This window comes from Schistocerca piceifrons, chromosome 8 (genome assembly GCF_021461385.2).
Source record: "Schistocerca piceifrons isolate TAMUIC-IGC-003096 chromosome 8, iqSchPice1.1, whole genome shotgun sequence".
NCBI lineage: Eukaryota > Metazoa > Arthropoda > Insecta > Orthoptera > Acrididae > Schistocerca > Schistocerca piceifrons.
In genome coordinates, this window is record NC_060145.1 from 285781323 (window position 1) to 285802079 (window position 20757).

At 38.4% G+C, this 20757-nt stretch overlaps 1 protein-coding gene across 2 annotated transcripts in view; it reads left to right on the plus strand.

Annotated features, from left to right (window-relative positions):
- Window positions 1-20757, plus strand: part of LOC124711370 (lanC-like protein 3) — a 100035-nt gene that overhangs the window by 58248 nt on the left and 21030 nt on the right. For both annotated transcript variants that reach the window (XM_047241414.1, XM_047241415.1), the window contains exons 4-5: window positions 2435-2653; window positions 6647-6763. In XM_047241414.1, the coding sequence (XP_047097370.1) occupies window positions 2435-2653; window positions 6647-6763 (336 nt within the window). The remainder of the gene's footprint in view (window positions 1-2434; window positions 2654-6646; window positions 6764-20757) is intronic.

Consider the following 20757-nt stretch of genomic DNA (forward strand, 5'->3'; position numbering starts at 1 on the left):
TACTGGTGCACATTTCACAATGTGTGGCTTATGTACTTAGTTCATCAGAACCTCACCTCTGTGTTGTATTATAGCTGATCCACTATGTCACTTATAGTTCAGAGAAAGAATTTGTGCGTGGATCGCGTATGCGACAGGTGTGATCAGCTGATCATCAGTGTCTGTCATAGAGGCTCGCGTGTTTGTGCCACTTCATGAATTATAATATAGTCAGTTACTCTCTTGTTACCGGGCTTGATGCTAAGTAATTAATGTATCAGTCCTCCGCTTTAAATGTTCATGTTCCCTTTATCCCACTGTTCCCTGTGTAGATGTGAGTAAGCAGAATTGCTACAACAAAATAAGTTTCCAGTGCTCTTTTCTGCTATTGCACGCACGCATGTAACATGCATTTAATTTGTGGCTGATGTGCAGTCATGCAAGACTTGCCACAAATCCAAATTACTTACGTTATGAAACAGGCACTAGGATTTTGCCTGTATACAGTGTGCCCTTCCTGCAGGTATAAATTTGTGGACTCACCACCTGTTTGCATTCCTGTTTAATAGTGTCTTATTAGTTGTTATAATAGAATTAAAAGGTAATAAGATTAGTTCCATGTAAGCTACTAAATGATATTCCTTGTCTGCCAGAGGGCTCTCTGTGTGGTGAAATATGTCTCCCCAGTGATGAGGCTGCAGTAGGTAATTGTAGGATGACGCATAAAAAGAATTTAGCAGCAGAGTTGGTCACAAGGATATGAAAGAAATGCTGTGAAATTGTAGTGGGGAGATGTATAAGGGGTGTTCATTATTTTACAGATGATGGAAGGATGTCAAAAAGTTGTTCCGCATGTTGCAATAAAAATAATGGGCAGTTAGGATTGAATTCCAAGGTATTACTTTAGAAAATTGTAGTACAAGGAGAAAATGTCTTGTTGCTTGATGCTGTCTTATTCCTCAGAATATTAGAACCATTTAAAACCAGATAGGGACTTGTCAGCCACCCTGTACATGAATGATCATTTCCATGGTCTGCTAAATTACTGAGTGACCTTGGATTCACTTTGGAAGAGTCTGAGTAAATGCCCTGAAAAAGTCATTGTGCGTTCAAGATATTACTTACACTCATGAGCAACTGAATTCGAATCCTCTTCCTACTAACATGTTGTAATTCATCTAATCCAAGAGCACACTGTGGCATTGTCTCCAAAAGATACTAAAAGCATTGAAGAGTTATCCTGACCCATGACAGCTAAACCACTGCTCACTACTCACAAAGAGTGGTTGGAGCTGTTTCCAAGGCACACCCATCTCATTCAGTAACATGCCAAATACACTCTGTACAATAGAGATCCATCACCTGCCTGAGTAGTACCATAATGGCATGTAGGTGCATCACCTCATTTGGTTTCAGTTTGCATGTACACCACCATTGTATGTACTAACGTGTGTATCTTATCATGCCAGGCACCAATTTTGCACATTTCGAGTCTGATTCTGAATCTGCTTAGTGTATTCATCTCTTGGTCTCCCTCTATGATTGTTACCCTCCACGCTGCCCTCCAGTGCTAAATTTGTGATCCCTTGATGCCTCAGAACATGCCCTACCAACCAGTGGCATTGTATGCCCTGCGAAGTGCAGTGAACACAAGTATACGTATGGAGTGGTGTTAGCTCTACACTGTAGCAAGGGAGTAGTTCTGGTTGATATGGCTTCTCAAAAATTCTTGTCTGTATTGAACTAGTGAGTGATGTTTTGCTTCTTGGCCCCTTTTACAATCCATGATAGTTGATAGTGATCCCTGTGATCAGCATTTGTTGCCATGGCAGTTTTCCCCAAAACAAGATGTGTAAGCTAAACCTTGACACAGTAACACGTAAGTGGCCAGTGGCTGCATAAACCCAGAGATGGATATCAGGCATTCGTGATCAGGATTTAATCAACTCTATTGCTATTGAGGATCTTGCACTCAGCTGTCACAGTAGCAGCCTTTACTTGTTGTTGCAATATTCCAGTAAAGTGACATACCAGCATGTTCCATTCATCTTGGTGACAAGACTCCTCTCTTTCACAGCGGTTCTCTCTCATTCAACTGCTCACGAGTGTAATGTATGTGTTTACAGGCTCCAGTGAAAGTTGCCACTAATGAAGTTGCATTAACAGTGTGAAATACAGATTCCTGATATAATAATTGTAGTAAGTGGGTCCCAGATGTGAAATTTAACATTTAACTGATGTGATAAAATCTTATTTCTGAAGTATGAAATGCAAATTCCTGGTACAATAATTTTAATAAGTGGTGCTCAGCCACATCAGATGTGATATTTAACATATAGTGAGTGTGATTAAATTTTATTACCCCCTTTTTTTTAATTTTAATATGTGATTGATTGTGAACAGTAACTCGTGTTTAATTTCTACACAAGTCAGTATAGTCTAATTTTATTCATAGGTGCAGGACATGGTCTCAGTGCCATTCTCCAATCGTTATTGTTGTGGCCTAGTTTTCTGCAGTCAAATCCCCAGGCAGAACAAGTTGTGCATAGAGCTGTTGACTGGTTGCTATCGCTGCAGACGGAAAGTGGCAACTTTCCATGTGCGACTGATGAACTGGGTCGGTACAGGAGACATGAAGAGGATGAACTTGTACATTGGTGTCATGGAGCACCAGGTATGATGTTAAGTGAACATGTAGCTCATTCTGTGATGTAGATTCAGTACTTGACTCATCTTGGCAAATTCCGTGTTCCTTGCCTATAACAAAGCAGTAGTGACAGGAATATTTCTGAAAGAATGGAATAACACTCAACTGTATTACAATAGTATTGTATCTTGGCAACATTTCAAGTCAGTTATCTACACCAGAGAGTGCTCTTATACAGAATATTGTTACCCTCTGCTCTACACTTCTTGTTGTTGTTGTTGTTGTTGTTGTTGTTGTTGTCGTTGTCGTCAGTCGTGAGACTGGTTTGATGCAGATCTCCATGCTACTCTATCCTGTGCAAGCTTCTTTATCTCCCAGTACTTACTGCAACCTACATCCTTCTGAATCTGCTTAGTGTATTCATCTCTTGGTCTCCCTCTATGATTGTTACCCTCCACGCTGCCCTCCAGTGCTAAATTTGTGATCCCTTGATGCCTCAGAACATGCCCTACCAACCGGTCCCTTCTTCTTGTCAAGTTGTGCCACAAACTCTTCTCCCCAATTTTATTCAGTACCTCCTCATTAGTTATGTGATCTACCCATATAATCTTCAGCATTCTTCTGTAGCACCACATTTTGTAAGCTTCTACTCTTTTTGTCCAAACTATTTATCGTCCATGTTTCACTTCCATACATGGCTACACTCCATACAAATACTTTCAGAAATGACTTCCAGACACTTAAATCTATACTCGATGTTAACAAATTTCTCTTCTTCAGAAATGCTTTCCTTGCCATTGCCAGTCTACATTTTATATCCTCTCTACTTAGACCATCATCAGTTATTTTGCTCCCCAAATAGCAAAACTCCTTTACTACAAGTGTCTCATTTCCTAGTCTAGTTCCCTCAGCATCACCTGACTTAATTTGACTACATTCCATTATCCTCATTTTGCTTTTGTTGATGTTCATCTTATATCCTCCTTTCAAGACACTGTCCATTCCGTTCAACTGCTCTTCCAAGTCCTGTACTGTCTCTGACAGAATTACAATGTCATTGGCGAACCTCAACGTTTTTATTTCTCCTCCATGGACTTTAATACCTACTCCGAATTTTTCTTTTGTTTCCTTTACTGCCTGCTCAATATACAGATTGAATAACATGGGTGAGAGGCTACAACCCTGTCTCACTCCCTTCCCAACCACTGCTTCCCTTTCATGCCCGTCTACTCTTATAACTGCCATCTGGTTTCTGTACAAATTGTAAATAGCCTTTTGCTCCCTGTATTTTACCCCTGCCACATTTAGAACTTGAAAGAGAGTATTCCAGTCAACATTGTCAAAAGCTTTCTCTAAGTCTACAAATGCTAGAAATGTAGGTTTGCCTTTCCTTAATCTATTTTCTAAGATAAGTCGTAGGGTCAGTATTGCCTCACGTGTTCCAACATTTCTGCGGAATCCAAACTGATCTTCGCCGAGGTCACCTTGTACCCGTTTTTCCATTCGTCTGTAGACAATTCGCGTTAGCATTTTGCAGCTGTGACCTATTAAACTGATAGTTCGGTAATTTTCACATCTGTTAACACCTGCTTTCTTTGGGATTGGAATCATTATATTCTTCTTGAAGTCTGAGGGTATTTCGCCTGTCTCATACATCTTGCTCACCAGATGGTAAAGTTTCGTCAGGACTGGCTCTCCCAAGGCCATCAGTAGTTCCAATGGAATGTTGTCTACTCCCGGGGCCTTGTTTCGACTCAGGTCTTTCAGTGCTCTGTCAAACTCTTCACGCAGTATTGTATCTCCCATTTCTTCTTCATCTACATCCTCTTCCATTTCCATAATATTGTCCTCAAGTACATTGTCCTTGTATAGACCCTCTATATACTCCTTCCACCTTTCTGCCTTCCCTTCTTTGCTTAGAACTGGGTTTCCATCTGAGCTCTTGATATTCATACAAGTGGTTCTCTTTTCTCCAAAGGTCTCTTTAATTTCCCTCTAGGCAGTATCTATCTTACCCCTGGTGAGATAAGCCTCTACATCCTTACATTTGTCCTCTAGCCATCCCTGCTTAGCCATTTTCCGCTTCCTGTCGATCTCATTTTTGAGACGTTTGTATTCCTTTTTGCCTGCTTCATTTACTGCGTTTTTATATTTTCTCCTTTCATCAATTAAATTCAATATTTCTTCTGTTACCCAAAGGATTTCTACTAGCCCTCGTCTTTTTACCTACTTGATCCTCTGCTGCCCTCACTACTTCATCCCTCAGAGCTACCCATTCTTCTTCTACTGTATTTCTTTCCCCCATCCCTCTCAGTTGTTCCCTTATGCTCTCCCTGAAACTCTGTACAACCTCCGGTTTAGTCAGTTTATCCAGGTTCCATCTCCTTAAATTCCCACCTTTTTGCAGTTTCTTCAGTTTTAATCTACAGTTCATAACCAATAGATTGTGGTCAGAGTCCACATTTGCCCCTGGAAATGTCTTACATTTTAAAACCTGGTTTCTAAATCTCTGTCTTACCGTTATATAATCTATCTGATACCTTCTAGTATCTCCACGGTTCTTCCATGTATACAGCCTTCTTTTATGATTCTTGAACCAAGTGTTAGCTATGATTAAGTTATGCTCTGTGCAAAATTCTACCAGACGGCTTCCTCTTTCATTTCTCTCCCCCAATCCAAATTCACCCACTTTATTTCCTTCTCTCCCTTTTCCTACTCTCGAGTTCCAGTCACCCATGACTATTATATTTTCGTCTCCCTTCACTACCTGAATAATTTCTTTTATCTCATCATACATTTCTTCAATTTCTTCATCATCTGCAGAGCTAGTTGGCATATAAACTTCTACTACTGTAGTACGCATGGGCTTCGTGTCTATCTTGGCGACAGTAATGCGTTCACTATGCTGTTGGTAGTAGCTTACCTGCACTCCTATTTTTTATTCATTATTAAACCTACTCCTGCATTACCCCTATTTGATTTTGTATTTATAACCCTGTATTCACCTGACCAGAAGTCTTGTTCCTCCTGCCACCAAACTTCACTAATTCCCACTATATCTAACTTTAACCTATCCATTTCCTTTTTTAAATTTTCTAACCTACCTGCCTGATTAAGGGATCTGACATTCCACACTCCGATCCATAGAATGCCAGTTTTCTTTCTCTTGATAACGACATCCTCTTGAGTAGTCCCCGCCCGGAGATCCGAATGGGGGACTATTTTACCTCTGGAATATTTTACCCAAGAGGACGCCATCATCATTTAACCATACAGTAAAGCTGCATGCCCTCGGGAAAAATTACGGCTGTAGTTTCCCCCTGTTTTCAGCCGTTCGCAGTACCAGCACAGCAAGGCTGTTTTGGTAAGTGTTGCAAGGCCAGATCAGTCAATCATCCAGACTGTTGCCCCTGCAACTACTGAAAAGGCTGCTGCCCCTCTTCAGGAACCACATGTTTGGCTGGCCTCTCAACAGATACCCGTCCATTGTGGTTGCACCTACGGTACGGCCATCTGTATCGCTGAGGCACACAAGCCTCCCCACAAGCGGCAAGGTCTATGGTTCATGGGGATAGGAGCTTGCAGAGTATATCTGCAGAAAAGATCAGTTAGGTTTGTAGGTTTTCATGGAAATGTCACCTTGAATAAATAATTTCAAAGTGAGTATCCCAGCTTAGTTTTCATATGATACCCATTTTCACCATCCAAAAATGCCGTTGTACTGTTGAAAAGTTATTGGTCGATTTTCTCCTGTATCAGTAAAGATGGGCTGCTGGATCTGCAGCTGTAAGACCTCAAATATATCCTATCACTGATCATGCTCTGTACAACTGTAAATTGTGTTGCTTGTCAAAAATAAATGATTCTTGCTTCAAATCTTGCTACGGTATACAATATTAATCTCCCAGAAACTTGAAATTCTTGCTAAAATACAGTATGACTGTGATTGCATTATGTCACTTCAGTAACACAGCTTCAGGTTATAACATTTTAATTTACTTGTCATTTCTGCACTCCTAGGTGTTGCATACTTAATGGCAAAAGCTTACCTTCATTGGAAAGATCCAAAATATCTGCAGGCTCTTGAAAGATGTGGAGAGCTTATATGGAAAAAAGGATTACTTCGGAAAGGACCTGGTAAGTGTTTTATTGTGCTCAGCTGCACTATAAACCTGTAAAGTCATATGTTCCTTGGTAGACTGTGTGCTTCCGTTGAGAGGAGGAGGAGCACAGCAGGTGAACCCTCTTAATATTTAATGCCAAAATTCTTTGCACAAAAATTATTTTTAATGATGCAATTCATGTGCTGGTATGGCCTCATAGTCAGTCCCATCACCATCGCTTCCCCTATTTTTTATATTTGTGTAAACAATAAGCTTGCAAAACAAAATATTAGTCTCCCCGCCCCCCCCCCCCCCCCTTAAAAGAGAACGGTGGTCACTTTGTAGCACTATAGATAGACCAGAGCTGGTGCCAGCTGTTCGTATATCCCTTGTAATGTCCCTGTTTTCACTATGTACAAAAATTGACATGAAATTTGTAGACATAAATTGCAGTTCCCTCAAATAATTAAATGAGATGATTTCAAGATCTTAAAAATTTTGAAGCAGGAAACATGACATTATTTCTCGTGTGCTTGGCTTGAAAAGATTAAGTGTTGGTTGTAATAACTCTTCTCTCTTTTTACAGAAAAACTCTTGGATTTTCCTTCTGTCAGTTATATTGATGAAGTGGAATAGGTTTTAAGCTTTTTGAATAAATATTGACATTGAAGTCAAGTAATTTCGTCATTTATTAACAATTTCCACTTCAACAACTCAATATGCCGGTCACAACTGCTATCTCACAACAAATTGAACAGCTTTGGCCCAGCACAAGCCCTTATGTAGAATTTCGCCACTAACTCGTTCTTTTAGTATTATTGCAACTAATCTTTCATTTCATGTGCAATGAAAAAAGTTTAACATAAATATTTTCACGAGTAAGTCAGTTGTTATTCCCAGAGCTGTTTACATAATGATTATTGTAAGTTGATGTTATAATTTCAAGTTGAACAAATATATTTCAAGGAAGACACAATACATGAAAGCCACAGTAAACAGAGTAAGCCTTGTGTACAAACAGTCACATCATAACTGAGTCCAAGTCTAGCGGCCGCTGGCTGGCTGGCCGGCCGCTTAGGTGGTGATGCTGCTGCATGGCTGGCAGACAGCGCCGCATGTAGAGGACGCGCGTAACTGCGCGACGGCACTTTGAAAAATTGGCGAGTCAAAACAGTTGAAAATCAAGATGTAATTACAAGTACATGTTCATGCAATAAAATTGCAAAATTTCAATATTTTTGTTAGAAAGAATTTCACGGATAAAATTTATGCAATACAGCCTGCCATATGTACATATCACAGGAAAAATATTTCTACATATCAGATTTATATACACACTGGCAGAACTGGATATCAGGGCAGGTCTTAATTCATTTCAGGCAACCCTAAAAAGAGTAACTATTTGCTTTGTTGCTTAGACAAACTTAATTGTGTCGTATAAGACACATTAAAATAAAAAAAGGTTAATTATTTTACATCATTTCTCTTCTCCATTGTTTCTTGTATCTTGGGACCAGCTGTCCATCTTCAGCTCCTTTGCTTGAATCTTGCTTGATCTCCACATCAGAGTTCTCTTTTCTCTTATGAATTGTACAGTATAATTTGTGTCAAATCAAACCCAGGCCATAAAAGGTGCATTGTATTATCTTATCTATCCACCCAACATTACTTCGTCAGATCTAGAAATATGATAAAAAGTAATTGAAAATACTTTTACAACCAAAACTGCACATACATATAAATAAACATACAAATGTGAGTACAGTGTAAGCAGAATGAGCTTGATGTCTGAATCTCTCAAATTCTTTTCCATTACTATTGTTCTAACCTAGTTATTTAATTACTCAATACACAAGTTACAAATACATCTGTCAGCTGCTGGTGGCACGTATGTCAAAAACTGACAGTGTTAGCAAACAAATTACATATTTCAAGAAAGGCATGCATATTATCTTCAAGACGTCTCAGTGCCAGAAGAAATCTGTAATAACTACAAAAATTACAAAGCAACTTCATACTTGTATTATCCTACAAAGATAAAATAACTGATGATTGCATCCATCGTTAGTCATTACACATTAAATCAATTGATACCCTTTCCCATTCTATATAGTCCCTTTCAGAGACACTCACTCATTTGTCATTTTAGATACAAGTTTGTTCGTCGCAATACTAGTAAAGAATAGCAGTTTCCGCAACATACTGAAGCAGTATCTCAATGAACAGCAACATGACATTTCATCATCTATAATTACTCATTTAATCATTATTAATTCATTACCCCATACACTTCTAATTGTTGTTATCATTTTAGACCAAGCATTAATATTACTGACGTCAGTGTATGTATTGATCCAGTGACAATAATATAGCATTTCATCTCGTCAGTGAACATATTGTAATTATTCTCATAAAATTCTTTTACCACTTGAAACATTTCATTTGACTCAGTGAACATAATCGCTATGTTTCTTCGATGATTTTCCCTAATCCTAATAACTTGATCATTGTATTCTTCAGAATACTTGAATAATACAAATAAAACTTCATAGTCTTCCATAATGCAACATAACCATTTTACTATAATCATCACCACCATCATCAACATAAAAAAAACCTTCGAACACATCATCACAATTGTATCGATTTCTGATAAATCCTCAACACTTCGTAATAGACCCCAATACTGCAACTCAGTCTTACCTCTCTCCTAACTACATCATCATGGAAGTGTTGCATCAGTACCCAATTCATCAAAGCCTCAGTACACACACAACATTGTCAACATCATCAATGGTGCATATTCAGCATTAGTTTATCTTAATCATGACAAGTGCCATCATTACTTTATAAGGTCTCACTTCACACAAAACTTTTCTCCTCTTACAATACTTAATAAATACCTCAAAAGTATGACTGGAATAATCAGTGAAAGCTATTCTACATATTAAATGTTGAACAAGGTGTCTGTTTTATGAAAAAATGATCATTCTGCGCTGACTTCATAACTATAGCATGGCAGTAGGACTACCCATCTTGACCCTCTGTCTTGGCATTAACTGGCGTTATCATATTCACATTTAAATAAGGAATAGCATAACAATTATTTAAATGTGACACAAATAAGTAGCAAAATGTGCTGACAAACCACACAAAGCATAATCACAATGCAAAAGTATTTATCATTTCAACTACAAACATAACAATTGAAAAACACAATTATCGAATTAACTTCAGACACTACAAGTTGGTTTTCATTAATTAAGCACAATTTTTACAAATTCTCTTATCATTGTGGCTAAAGATGTAATCACATGTACTGACAAGGCAAACACAAAATTATTCATTTCATTTTCTATTATGAAATGAAACATAAGCAAAGGTATCAGATCATCAACTTATCATAATGTAAGATAATTCCTTGCCCTAAATGCTACATAGCATAACCAATAAGTACATTTGCATAACAAATCATATTTCCTAGTAAAAGACATATAATAAGACAAAGGTATTAAATATTCATAGAACAACATCAGTACTAACACAAAACAGACAAAAGCATCAGATAATCAACAATTAGTCGTAGTACAGCATAAATCCAAGCATAAACCACAACATACAAAAATTAAAAGTTCATTCAGTAAATAGAGTATTTGTACAATATGATCCAGTATACTTTTTGTTTCTGCAGTTTCACTAGCCAGTTTTTTGTTTGTTTTATCAATTTTGTGTACTAATTCTGTACTCAGTTCGTTTTTTAATTCATCTGTCAATTGCAACAACTGGCTACTTAGATCACATTTCAGTTCATTTCTTAAGTATTTCATCTCTCTTAACAATGTAGGAAAATACCGATTGCTACTTACCATAAAGAAGACAGGCACAATTAAAAGACACTTCCATAAAGTTTTCGTCCACTGCCTTTGTCAGTAAAACACACACACACACACACACACACACACTGGATGCAAGCAGCAATCCGGAGGTGGTGGGGAAGGGATAGTAGCCTATTGGTAGGGGGAGAGAGAAACATTGTCTGATGAAGTGTGCAGGGACTAGACTACCAACAGGTGAAGTGTCACGAGGTTGCGGGGCAGTGAAGTGAGGAAAAAAAAAGAGTGGAGTGGGGAAAGATGGGCAGATGCATTAGCAGAGGACTGCAAATAAACAGGGTGGGAGATGAGAATGTGGAGGAGATGATAGAACAGAGGCATGGAAATTGTTCAGTGGAGAATGTGGGGACAGTATGTTACCGTAGGTTGAAGCCGAGATAATTACAGGAGTAGAGAATGTGTTGTAAGGATAACTCCCACTGCACAGATCAGAAATCTTGTTGGAGGAACGGGTCTAGATGGCTCGGATAGTAAAGCAGCCATTGAAATCAAGTGTTTTATGTTCAGTTGCATGTTGTGCCACAGGATGGTTTACTTTGCTCTTAGCCATAGTTTAGCAGTGGCCATTCATCCTGGTGGACAGCTGGTTAGTAGTCATAACAATATAAAAGAGCTGTGCATTGATTGCAGCAGAGCTGGTAAATGACATGGTTGCCTTCACAGGTGGCCCGGCTGCTGATGAGGTAGGATAAACCTGTGACAGGACTGGAATAACAAGTGTCAGGTGGGTGGATTGGAGTGGTTTTGCACCCAGGTGTTCTACAGGGATATGATTCTTTACAAGGGGTTGGGATTGGGTGTGGCATATGGATGGACTTGGATGTTGTGGAGGTTGGGTGGGTGACGTAACACCACAAATATTGAATTTTCACCTAAAGATGAAATTAAAATACTTTAGTCAAAACCAGAATCATCTAATCACCTTGTGACGAAGCAAGTTGAGATAATTTTAATTTCCCTCCTGTTTTGCCATCTGCCTCCTTAAATTCGTTTGGTTACTTTTAACTAATTGTCATTAACATACGTGAATATAATCTGCATTTCCATAAAAGAGAAAGATTGGCCCTCGGTTTTAAAGGAAATAACACCAGATCTAATTTTGTGCTTAGTTTTATGTCTGTATTTGATTTTCTAATTTATTTTGTTTATTCCTAGTTAGTAACTTTCATTATAGGGCAACCAGGTGTACCGGTATGAAATGAGCGGTAAAATACAAATGTGTCGATAGGGAACATTTGTTGTGAACGAGCTTTAATTGTTTTTGTTTGGTTGGTATGACATCTGACAAAGATATTTAGTATACATCAAGTCATGGAACAAACAACATCATACATTTTCATCGTGTTAACAATGTCGAAGTCATGATTTGCAGAAAGCATTAATTTTTCATTTTCATTTGAAAAAAAAAGTGCTGCAAAGTTGCATTGAATGCTTGTCGAGGTATATGGTGATCATGCTCTATCAGGAGCAACATGCAAAATATGGTTTCAAAGGTTCAGAAATAATGATTTTGATGTAAGAAATGAAGAACGTGGAAGACCACCAAAAAAGTTCGAAGACGCCAAATTGCAAGCAATATTGGATGAAGATGATACTTTGAGTCAGAAGCAAATGGCAGCAATGCTAAATGTTGCACAACAAACAATGTCTGACTGTTTGAAAGCTATGGGAAAGATCCAAAAGTGTGGAAAATGGGTGCCACATGAATTGAATGAAAGACAGATGGAAAACCGAAAAACCATTTGTCAAACGTTGCTTCAAAGACATGAAAGAAAATCAATTTTGCATCGAATTGTTACTGGCGATGAAAAATAGATTTATTTTAAGAATCCTAAACGGGAAAAATCATGGGTTAATCCGGAACAACCATCAACATTGACTGCAAAACCAGATCGATTCAACCAGAAGACAATGCTGTGTGTTTGGTGAGATCAGAAAGGGGGGGTGTATCATGAGCTTCTAAAACCCGGTGAAACTGTGAATACTAATCGCTACAGACAACAAATGATCAATTTGGACTATGCATTGATCGAAAAAAGACAAGAATGGGCCAGAAGACATGGCAAAGTAATTTTTTTTACATGACAATGCACCTGCACACAAAGCAAAACTGGTTCAGGATACAATCAAAACACTTGACTAGAAGCTGCTACCCCACCCGCCATACTCACCAGACTTGGCCCGTTCTGACTACCATTTGTTTTCATCAATGGGACACGCATTGGCTGAGGAACACTTCGATTCCTACGAAGAAGATGAAAATTGGGTGTCTGATTGGTTTGCTTCAAAAGACGAACATTTCTATTGGCGTGTTGTTGGTGTGGTCTTCAGTCCTGAGACTGGTTTGATGCAGCTCTCCATGCTACTCTATCCTGTGCAAGCTTCTTCATCTCCCAGTACCTACTGCAACCTACATCCTTCTGAATCTGCTTAGTGTATTCATCTCTTGGTCTCCCTCTACGATTTTTACCCTCCACGCTGCCCTCCAATGCTAAATTTGTGATCCCTTGATGCCTCAAAACATGTCCTACCAACCGATCCCTTCTTCTAGTCAAGTTGTGCCACAAACTTCTCTTCTCCCCAATCCTATTCAGTACCTCCTCATTAGTTACGTGATCTACCCACCTTATCTTCAGCATTCTTCTGTAGCACCACATTTCGAAAGCTTCTATTCTCTTCTTGTCCAAACTGGTTATCGTCCATGTTTCACTTCCATGCATGGCTACACTCCAGACAAATACTTTCAGAAACGACTTCCTGACACTTAAATCTATACTCGATGTTAACAAATTTCTCTTCTTCAGAAACGATTTCCTTGCCATTGCCAGTCTACATTTTATATCCACTCTACTTCGACCATCATCAGTTATTTTGCTCCCCAAATAGCAAAACTCCTTTACTACTTTAAGTGTCTCATTTCCTAATCTAATCCCCTCAGCATCACCCGATTTAATTTGACTACATTCCATTATCCTCGTTTTGCTTTAGTTGATGTTCATCTTATATCCTCCTTTCAAGACACTGTCCATTCCGTTCAACTGCTCTTCCAAGTCCTTTGCTGTCTCTGACAGAATTACAATGTCATCGGCGAACCTCAAAGTTTTTACTTCTTCTCCATGAATTTTAATACCTACTCCGAATTTTTCTTTTGTTTCCTTTACTGCTTGCTCAATATACAGATTGAATAACATCGGGGAGAGGCTACAACCCTGTCTCACTCCTTTCCTAACCACTGCTTCCCTTTCATGCCCGTCTACTCTTATAACTGCCATCTGGTTTCTGTACAAATTGTAAATAGCCTTTCGCTCCCTGTATTTCACCCCTGCCACCTTCAGAATTTGAAAGAGAGTATTCCAGTTAACTTTGTCAAAAGCTTTCTCTAAGTCTACAAATGCTAGAAACGTAGGTTTGCCTTTCCTTAATCTATTTTCTAAGATAAGTCGTAAGGTTAGTATTGCCTCACGTGTTCCAACATTTCTACGGAATCCAAACTGATCTTCCCCGAGGTCCGCTTCTACCAGTTTTTCCATTCGTCTGTAAAGAATTCGCGTTAGTATTTTACAGCTGTGACTTATTAAACTGATAGTTCGGTAATTTTCACATCTGTCAACACCTGCTTTCTTTGGGATTGGAATTATTACGGAATCCAAACTGATCTTCCCCGAGGTCCGCTTCTACCAGTTTTTCCATTCGTCTGTAAAGAATTAGCGTTAGTATTTTACAGCTGTGACTTATTAAACTGATAGTTCGGTAATTTTCACATCTGTCAACACCTGCTTTCTTTGGGATTGGAATTATTATATTCTTCTTGAAGTCTGTGGGTATTTCGCCTGTCTCATACATCTTGCTCACCAGATGGAAGAGTTTTGTCATGACTGGCTCTCCCAAGGCCATCAGTAGTTCTAATGGAATGTTGTCTACTCCCGGGGCCTTGTTTCGACTCAGGTCTTTCAGTGCTCTGTCAAACTCTTCACGCAGTATCTTATCTCCCATTTCATCTTCCATTTCCATAATGTTGTCCTCAAGTACATCGCCCTTGTATAAACCCTCTATATACTCCTTCCACCTTTCTGCCTTCCCTTCTTTGCTTCGAACTGGGTTGCCATCTGAGCTCTTGATTTTCATACAAGTGGTTCTCTTCTCTCCAAAGGTCTCTTTAATTTTCCTGTAGGCAGTATCTATCTTACCCCTAGTGAGACAAGCCTCTATATCCTTACATTTGTCCTCTAGCCATCCCTGCTTAGCCATTTTGCACTTCCTGTCGATCTCATTTTTGAGACGTTTGTATTCCTTTTTGCCTGCTTCATTTACTGCATTTTTATATTTTCTCCTTTCATCAATTAAATTCAGTATTTCTTCTGTTACCCAAGGATATCTATTAGCCCTCGTCTTTTTACCTACTTGATCCTCTGCTGCCTTCACTACTTCATCCCTCAGAGCTACCCGTTCTTCTTCTACTGTATTTCTTTCCCCCATTCCTGTCAATTGTTCCCTTATGTTCTCCCTGAAACTCTGTACAACCTCTGGTTCTTTCAGTTTATCCAGGTCCCCTCTCCTTAAATTCCCACCTTTTTGCAGTTTCTTTAGTTTCAGTCTGCAGTTCATAACCTATAGATTGTGGTCAGAATCCACATCTGCCCCTGGAAATGTCTTACAATTTAAAACCTGGTTCCTAAATCTCTGTCTTATCATTATATAATCTATCTGATACCTTTTAGTATCTCCAGGATTCTTCCAGGTATACAACCTTCTTTCATGATTCTTGAACCAAGTGTTAGCTATGATTAAGTTATGCTCTGTGCAAAATTCTACAAGGCGGCTTCCTCTTTCATTTCTTCCCCCCAATCCATATTCACCTACTATGTTTCCTTCTCTCCCTTTTCCTACTGACGAATTCCAGTCACCCATGACTATTAAATTTTCGTCTCCCTTCACTACCTGAATAATTTCTTTTATCTCGTCATACATTTCATCAATTACTTCATCATCTGCAGAGCTAGTTGGCATATAAACTTGTACTACTGTAGTAGTCATGGGCTTTGTGTCTATCTTGGCCACAATAATGCGTTCACTGTGCTGTTTGTAGTAGCTAACCCGCACTCCTATTTTTTTTATTCATTATTAAACCTACTCCTGCATTACCCCTATTTGATTTTGTATTTATAACCCTGTATTCACCTGACCAAAAGTCTTGTTCCTCCTGCCACCGAACTTCACTAATTCCCACTACATCTAACTTTAACCTAACCATTTCCCTTTTTAAATTTTCTAACCTACCTGCCCGATTAAGGGATCTGACATTCCACGCTCCGATCCGTAGAATGCCAGTTTTCTTTCTCCTGATAACGACGTCCTCTTGAGTAGTCCCCGCCTGGAGATCCGAATGGGGGACTATTTTACCTCCGGAATATTTTACCCAAGAGGATGCCACTATCATTTAATCATACAGTAAAGCTGCATGTCCTCGGGAAAAATTACGGCTGTAGTTTCCCCTTGTTTTCAGCCGTTCACAGTATCAGCACAGCAAGGCCCTTTTGGTTAATGTTACAAGGCCAGATCAGTCAATCATCCAGACTGTTGCCCCTGCAACTACTGAAAAGGCTGCTGCCCCTCTTCAGGAACCACATGTTTGTCTGGCCTCTCAACAGATACCCCTCCGTTGTGGTTGCACCTACGGTACGGCCATCTGTATCGCTGAGGCAGACAAGCCTCCCCACCAACGGCAAGGTCCATGGTTCATGGGGGGGTCTATTGGCGTGGTGTCCACAAATTGGCAGAAAGGTGGTCAGAATGTATAGAAAGCAATGGTCAGTACTTTAAATAAAATGTTTTTACTTTTCAATTCAAAATTAGTGTTTTTACAAAAAAAAAATGCTCGTTTAATACTGGTACACCTGGTAAATCAGTAATTGTTTCATAACTTAAATCCTATTGTTGACGTATAAACAAATATAAATTCTGTACGAAGTATAAACATTTGGAAGTCGAAATACTAGTAATCTTAAAGTATCTATTCGGCTCTATTCAAAAACGTGTTAGCAGAAGCAGCCCTTCATTAATTCCAAATTAATTAACAGTTTTGTCAAAAGTATTGTATGCATAACTATATGTGTTAAATTCATGATTTAAACAAATAACTTGGCCTAAACCTCATAGTAGAAGTCTACATTTGATATCCTCTTTACTTCAACCATCATCAGTTATTTTGCTCCCCAAATAGCAGAACTCCTTTACTACTTTAAGCCTCTCATTTCTTAATCTAATTACCGCAGCATCACCTGATTTAATTCGACTACATTCCATTATCCTCGTTTTGCTTCTGTCGATGTCCATCTTATATCCTCCTTTCAAGACACTGCCCATTCCGTTCAGCTGCTCTTCCAGGTCCTTTGCTATCTCTGTTAGAATTACAATGTCATCGGGGAACCTCAATGTTTTTATTTCTTCTCCATGGATTTTAATTCCTAATCCGAATTTTTCTTTTGTTTCCTTTACTACTTGCTCAATATACAGATTGAATAACATCGGGGATAGGCTACAACCCTGTCTCACTCCTTTCCCAACCACTGCTTCCCTTTCATGCCCCTCGACTCTTATAACTGCCATCTGGTTTCTGTACAAATTGTAAATAGCCTTTTGCTCCCTGTATTTTACCCCTGCCACATTTAGAACTTGAAAGAGAGTATTCCAGTCAACATTGTCAAAAGCTTTCTCTAAGTCTACAAATGCTAGAAATGTAGGTTTGCCTTTCCTTAATCTATTTTCTAAGATAAGTCGTAGGGTCAGTATTGACTCACGTATTCCAACATTTCTACGGAATCCAAACTGACCTTCCCCGAGGTCGGCTTCTACCAGTTTTTCCATTCGTCTGTAAAGAATTCATGTTAGTATTTTGCAGCTGTGGCTTATTAAACTGATAGTTTGGTAATTTTCACATCTGTCAACACCTGCTTTCTTTGGGATTGGAATTTTTTTATTCTTCTTGAAGTCTGAGGGTATTTTGCCTGTCTCATACATCTTGCTCACTAGATGGTGGAGTTTTGTTAGGCCTGTCTCTCCCGAGGCTGTCATTTGTTCTAATGGGATGTTGTCTACTCCCGGGGTCTTGTTTCGACTTAGGTCTTTCAGTGCTCTGTCAAACTCTTTACGCAGTATCATATCTCCTATTTAATCTACATTCTCTTCCATTTCTATAATATTGTCTTCAAGAACATCGCCATTTTTTAGATGTTTGTATTCTTTTTTGACTGCTTCAGTTACTGCATTTTTGTATTTTCTCCTTTCATCAATTAAATTCAATATCTCTTCTGTTACCCAATGATTTCTATTAGCCCTCGTCTTAGTACCTACTTGATCCTCTGATACCTTCACTATTTCGTCTCTCAAAGCTACCCATTCTTCTTCTACTGTATTTCTTTCCCCCATTCTTGTCAATTGTTCCCTAATGCTCTCCCTGAAGCTGTCTAGAACCTCTGGTTCTTTCAGTTTATCCAGGTCCCATCTCCTCGATTTACCACCTTCTTGCAGTTTCTTCAGTTTTAATCTACAGTTCATAACCAATAGATTGTGGTCAGAGACCGCACCTACCCCTGGAAATGTTTTACAATCTAAAACCTGGTTCCTGAATCTCTGTCTTACCATTATATAATCTATCTGATACCTTCCAGTATCTCCAGGCTTCTTCCATGTATACGACCTTCTTTCATGTTTCTTGAACCAAGTATTGCCTGTGATTAAGTCATTCTCTGTGCAAAATTCTACCTGGCGGCTTCCTCTTTCATTCCTTACCCCCATTCCATATTCACCTACTACGTTTCCTTCTCTTCCTTTTCCTACTGTCGAGTTCCAGTCACCCGTGACTATTAAATTTTTGTCTCCCTTTACTATCTGAATAATTTCTTTTATCTCATCATACATTTCATCAATCTCTTTGACATCTGCGGAGCTATTTGGCATGTAAACTTGTACTACTGTGGTAGGCGTGGGCCACAATAATGTGTTCACTATGCTGTTTGTAGTAGCTTACCTGCATTCCTAATTTTTTATTCATTATTAAACCTACTCCTGCATTACACCTATTTGATTTTGTATTTATAACCCTGTATTCACCTGACCAAAAGTCTTGTTCCTCCTGCCACCGAACTTCACTAATTCCCACTATATCTAACTTTAACCTATCCATTTCCCTTTTTAAATTTTCTAACCTACCTGCCCGATTAAGGGATCTGACATTCCACGCTCTGATGCATAGAACGCCAGTTTTCTTTCTCCTGATAACAACATCGTCCTGAGTAGTCCCTGCCCGGAGATCTGAATGGGGACTATTTTACCTCCAGAATATTTTACCCAAGAGGATGCCATCATCATTTAGCCATACAATAAATCTGCATGCCCTCGGGAAAAGCACGCATTATTCTGATGATATATAAGGGTCCGATTTTTGGTCATGAGACAGTCACTCCACAGCCAAGTTTCAGACGAGTATGCTGGTTAGAACAACAACAACACTTTAAATTAACTGTGAAATAAGTGTTAAACAATTAGGCCATGTGTGATAACAGGACAGTGTCTGCTCCATCTGTACCTGATTATTCTTCAAGAACTGTGAACTTTGTGGTTAGGTTTTACTGCTTATATATGTTCAACAGTAAACTATTGTAGCAGTATGTGAAGTTTCACCTGCAAACTATTAACGAGGCTTGTCACAAGTTAAACAATAGTGCTCTGGCCATATAACTGTGTATTATTGGGGAGTTCTGAACAGTGAAATTAAAGTACTGAAAAACATAACTGTGCATCTGTCAGCTACATCATTTAATGTAGTCAGTGTCAGAATGCACAAACCCCGTTTTTCAGCCAGTGTAACAACGCAGTACGTCGTCCCCAAGGACAACAGTCAATCATCAAAGAATTAAAAGCAGGTGGAACAGCCACAACCAAACGCCCCTCTCCCCCAACTATTGTTTCCACATGTGGTTCACTTTTAATCTCTGCAATCATCATTTTCACCTAACTTTAATTTCTGCTATAAAAAAATAATGAAATTTCGCACACACTATGTTTTTTCCCAAAAGTTTTCACTTCACTAAACAAAGAATGATAATACAAATGAAGTATGAGTATTTAAATAAACCCTCTGTGAGACAACAAAGAGTATGGTCCACAACCCTCAGTCGAGTCATCATGACTTCCGTGTTTTTGTTAATTCCAAATTCATTATCCAAAATACTGCTGTGGTTGACTCTATTCTTTCATATTATCTGAAAACTCAAATTCCACATCACTATGAAAATTCCATGCAAGATTGCAGCACTATTTAACTACTAGTAACACTCTTGCTTTCATTGTGTACAAAAATTGAAACAACATTTTTTTAACCATAAATTGCCATTTTCTCAACTAATTGAATGAGATTATTGCAAATTTTGAAGCAGGAAATTTTATTTCTTGATTACTCAGCTGGAAAAAATTGATGCTGATGACAGTAATTGGTTGTGAAATGTGATGATTCTTCATTCTTTTTCACAGAACGTTTTGTATGTTGCTATTATTAATTAGATATGTGATGTGAAATAAATTTTATACCTTCCGAATAAATTTTGACATACAAGGTACATAATCTCTGTGTTTATTAGCAATGGTCACTTCAAACGACTCATAAACTGATGGTAACCACTGCTATCTTACAACTACTGAACTACTTTGGTCCAACACTGGGGCTTATACAGAATTTTGCAATGGCTCATACTTTTAGTATTATTACAATTAATGTTTCAGTCGCAATGAAAGAAGATGAATATAAATAATTTTGCATGTGTCTTCAAGGTTGAGAAGAAATGGAAATATTTTTCAGCTATTTTGTCAGTTACAAAGATTTTCTATGCAAAATTTTGTAAAACAAATCCCATTAATAATTTATATACAAATCTAAGAAAATGAACGAAGCAGAATATACAAATATTTAGGTTTTCATTGAAAACAAATATGTATTCTAATTGCTTGCCACATTGCTGACTCCAATGCTAAGTATTTATAATTCTATACTCGTAGAGGTACTCCAATGTGCACTGAATAATATAAATGTTAAGTTTCTTTATGTAATGATTACATTGTTCATTCACCTTCTAAGATATTG